The 4493-nt window shown below is 42.9% G+C and overlaps 1 protein-coding gene across 2 annotated transcripts in view; it reads right to left on the bottom strand.

The window, feature by feature from the left end:
* Positions 1-856: 856 nt before the first annotated feature.
* The window catches only part of LOC112154885 (INO80 complex subunit D), a 10050-nt gene continuing 6413 nt past the window's right edge, over positions 857-4493 (bottom strand). For both annotated transcript variants that reach the window (XM_024286118.2, XM_036217542.1), the window contains 2 exons: positions 2513-2670; positions 857-2434 (listed from right to left, as the gene is read on the bottom strand). In XM_024286118.2, the coding sequence (XP_024141886.1) occupies positions 1419-2434; positions 2513-2670 (1174 nt within the window). In that variant the 3' untranslated portion in view covers positions 857-1418. The remainder of the gene's footprint in view (positions 2435-2512; positions 2671-4493) is intronic.

Here is a 4493-nt window from a genome sequence, read left to right as displayed (position 1 = left end):
AAACTAGATCCAAATAGTCATACTGATCAGTGTATTAAGAAAAAACTGAGGATTTCAGGTCAGTAACCATGATCAGATAAAACGCTCTCACACAAAAGGGGGCTGTGCCATGCCATCTCCTAATTCGTCTTTTAATGGCTATCAAAAAATAATATTAAAGACAACACACAAACAAACAGTGATCCTTCCAACAACCACTTTGATAGCCATTAAAAAAACTAGAGATATATCCAACGAGACACGGGTTCCACTGATTATATAGCAAAAAAAAGACGATTTCAATCCATCGCTACTCAAGAAATCACCAACAAACCCCAAGATAGAGACTTCTATTCTATATATCTAATATTCAACATTGTCTTATGATCTGTCTAATGTCTATCAAAGCCATGGTTGTACTGCTGTGCGAGTTAGGAGGGCCCTCGCGTCCCAGATTTGCTTCATGTAGCTTAAAAAGAAAAATCACTTTAGAAGTGAGCTTAAAAAACGACAGTGCTTTACTTCAGACGTGCAAAAAAAGAAAAGTTTCTATCGTGAGTTAAAATATACTTCTGAGCAACAGCTTAAGCCCCGCCCCCTCTGAGCTTTTAACATGTAAGCCACTGAGGAACCATTGTACGTGTGGAGCACGGAGCACCTTTGAGAGTAGACACTGAGAACATCCCTGCACTTGTGCCACCGCCGTCCTCGCCGTAACACTGAAGCTCATTCTAGATTTCCGAGGGAAAAAAAAAATAAAATAAGTTAAAAAAAAAAAAAAAAAAAGAATCTGGGAGTCGTCGGCCTGAGTGAAAAAATCCGAGTGGCCTATAAGCGAGCACGGCTGGTTTGAGCGTGATGACGCCTCACACAATACTCTAGGGTGGTGTTGTTTATTGCTTTAAGAACGTAGATTTACCTTCAAGTGTCTACTAGGCTGCTCAGAGGGCCACAAGCAATGGTGAGGTCAGAGATTTTTGACGATTAATGAGCACTTACACGACAAACAACAATATAAAATTGGCTGTTTAAAAGTATTTTGGTAAATTCATAACGGCTGAAATCTTGACTCTATATTATGATAACAGGTATACAGCTTTAAAACATTTATGGGTAGGGGGGTGTTTACAAAAATGTCCCAACAGTTTGTGGTGAAACACTTTAAAAAAGTGAGTTTTGAGCAAGGCATGGTTCAGCTGGCGTCTCTCCCAGAAGGATGTTAGCGGCGAAGCGAGGTTTCTGTGATCTCTGAGGGGTTTTTCCACGACGCTGACCAACCCGCGGGGCTCCGAACGGAGAAGAAGGAGGGTGTGGAGGGAAAACAAATGGAAAAATGTTGAGGAACGTTGTGCAAATTCACTGTCAAATAGTGCACCGTAACCACGCTGCGGGGTCGACGGCCGCCTTTGCCGGATTGTTGGGTCCACGCTGCGACGCCCTCATTTGCTTTGCGTGAAGGGCGGCGTGGCGCTGTTGGCACTTGCAGCGGTGGCACCAACGATGGAGAAGCCAGCAGGCGGCGCCGTGGAGCTATGGCTGGGCTGAACGTCTTTTGGGATGCCACTGTGGGAGGCCAGTTGATGGCCGAAGGCCGCGCTGAACTGAGGGAGCTGCTGCTTGGGCTGTGTGGAGGTCAGCAGGTCGTGTGAGGAGGATGGGAGCGAGGACGAAGGCGTTGGGGGGGCCGTCAGACCTGTCATGGCACTCTGGGGCATCGCTGAGAGGGCGGGCATGGGCTGCAGCGCCACGGAGTGGCTGGTGGCGGGGGGCGTGGACAGAGCGGTGGAGATGAGATGACTCTCTGACCTGATGAGGCTGCCGAACTGGGTAGGATCGGTGAGGGGGAGGGGGAGGTTGTTCCACATGGACCGCGGGGGCCCCGGCACGCCGCTGAGAGGGACCTCCAGCAGAAGCGGGGTGTCTGTCGTGAAGGAGCTGGTGTGGGGGGAAGAAATGTGGTCGCTGGGCGGGGTCGACACGTGCTCCCCGCTGTAGTGGCTGCTTTGGGGGGAGGAAGTGGACGTTTCCGGTTTCGCCAGAACGTGGGACGCTTTTGTCCGAGAAAACGCGTGCTCCGTGAGCGAGGTCTGGGTGAGCAGGGAGGTGGTGGAGGGGGCGATGGCGGAGGAGGAGGACATGGTTGGGGGGTGGTTGGGGGGTTGGGATGGCGGTGACGGAGGAAAGTGGTCACCGGTCGACTGCAGGAGATTGTCCTCCAACTCCAGGGAGGGGAAGTTCTCTGCAGGGATGCGGCTGTTGAGCAGATCTCCGATGCCTCCCTGCTGAACCGGCCCGGGAAACACCGGCATCGCTCTGTGGTCCACGCCGTCGGCCGCCGCCAGGTCTCCGATGGAGGTCAGGCACACCAGCGAGTCCGGGTAGGAGCCCATAGCCTGCAGAGCTCGTACCAACTCCTCCGCTTCCTCCGTGGTGGGCAGTAGCTCGCCGTTCTTACCTGCCAAAACATTTGATCCCAATTAGATCCAAGAAAAACTAAATTTTCTCCAAAACAGGATGAAAAAAAAAAACAAACCTTCAAACAGATCAAAGTCCTGCAGGTCGTCCGGTAGCCTCGGTAGCACGTCGGAGAAATCTTCATGGTTTAGCTCGAGGTCATTTGGAATGTCTGTGATGTCATTGGTGATATCATCAGGAAGCTCGTCCGCACTCAGGTCCGGAGTTGAAGGACTCCTGCCGGAGAAAAGGGAAGAAAATTGTCAAATGACGTACAAGAAACTTCAGCAAAAGGAGGTATGGCGAACTATCGCACTTCACGTGAGCACGACAGTGAAATGTAAGGATGCCGTGGCAAAAAAGTCATCAATTTTTAGCCTTAATACCTAAAATACATAGTGGTGTGGGTAGAGCATGAACAAGGGGGAGGGGCTCCTCGGATGGCAGAGAATTTTGGTTCTTAACTTAAAGTGTAATTGTAAAGACACATTAGTACTGTATTCATTGATAATAATATAGTGATTAGTGATAGTGATTCTCCTGGTCCTTTGCCTACGCTTTTCAGCACTTAAAGACTCAATCACACATCAAAACATTCGGCTCGTTCAGGACATTACTGCTTGTGCTTTTTGCATTCATAAACTTTAAAGTCTTTGAAATATTTAGCAAAATATGCCCCATAGGAAGTAAATAAGAATTAAAAAAAAACTTATGCACTTTGGAAGCATTGTTTAAAGTAATTTTTAAATTATTTGGCAATAAGTTGTTATATTATATAAGTTGTTATATTAGCATTATGCTAGCTGATTTTTGCAATTTAGCATCTACTGGGGTTTTAATACTAATTCTATTCAGTAAATTTGTTATCTACTAAGGGTTAGGCTACTTTTGAGTTTAGCTTATATTTTAGCAACAGGCTAACATTTTTTGTTAATTTGTTAGGCTACTTTTGGGTTTAGTTTATATTTTAGCAACAAGCTAACATTTTGGACTAATTTTACTGAGGATTTTTAGGCTATTTTGGCGTTTTTGTAGTATTTTAGCAATGCGCTAGCTGTTTAGTAATTTGCTAGCTTTTATGGCTAATCTGGCATCAACTAAGGTTTTTGGGCTAATTTAGAGTTTAGCTCATATTTAAACAACACACTACATGTTTTAGCACAATAGGCATGTATTGAGGATTTTTAAGCAAACTTACTAAGAATTTTTCAGAAATTTAGCCCCACTCATTCAGGAATAAGAGTAAATTGCTTAAGTATTTTCAGCAACCAGGGCAAAAAGCATTCACATTAGCATTATCGCAGGTAATACAACTTTTCTAGTTTTAAATTAACATATTGTGTTTTAAATTATTAAAAAAGAAAATAAAAGATATATATTTGTTTAAAAAACAGTCATTTCGTAGATTACCAAGGTAATATAGAGATTATTTCAATGTTTGTCATAGCGAGATACTATCGGTATTGTGAATCATGTATCGTGAATCGCATTGTATCGTGAGTTACCCTGAGATTCCCAGCCCTATTCATTATTTACAGACAAATTAGTACATTATTTTTTTTGTGTGTTAATCTAATTTTTAATCAATAACTATAGTCCTGTTCTCAAATATAAAAAGGGTCCAACTACTTGCGGATTTTAACTCAGCTAAAAACTTGTTGTCCCTGCCATAGACGTATGCAAATGACACTTTTTCCGATATCTGAGTAAACACTTGATAAATGTAAACATTTCAGACAATAAAAATGAAGGAAAAATTTCTCTCTAGCCTGTTTTTGTTCAAAAGCTGCATATTGTCATCAAATTTACCTAATAAAACATTGTGTTTAATCACAATACAAAAGTGTGATTAATGTGATATATTTTTTAATTTAATTGACAGCCTTAATTAAAATTAAATTTGCTAACTGCACAGTTTTGTGTGTAAATTTCATTTGTGATTATTAGCAGATAATAAAATGTAATCGCGATTTAATTGCTTTCAGGTTGACGATTAATTAGTAATTTTTTTAATCAATTCCAGGCACAATTAAAAATAGATTATTATTTACATGTCATTA

Source organism: Oryzias melastigma, linkage group LG21 (genome assembly GCF_002922805.2).
Source record: "Oryzias melastigma strain HK-1 linkage group LG21, ASM292280v2, whole genome shotgun sequence".
Classification (NCBI taxonomy): Eukaryota; Metazoa; Chordata; class Actinopteri; order Beloniformes; family Adrianichthyidae; genus Oryzias; species Oryzias melastigma.
Note: the sequence above shows the minus strand (reverse complement) of the source record. Positions and strands in the feature narration are given on the sequence as shown.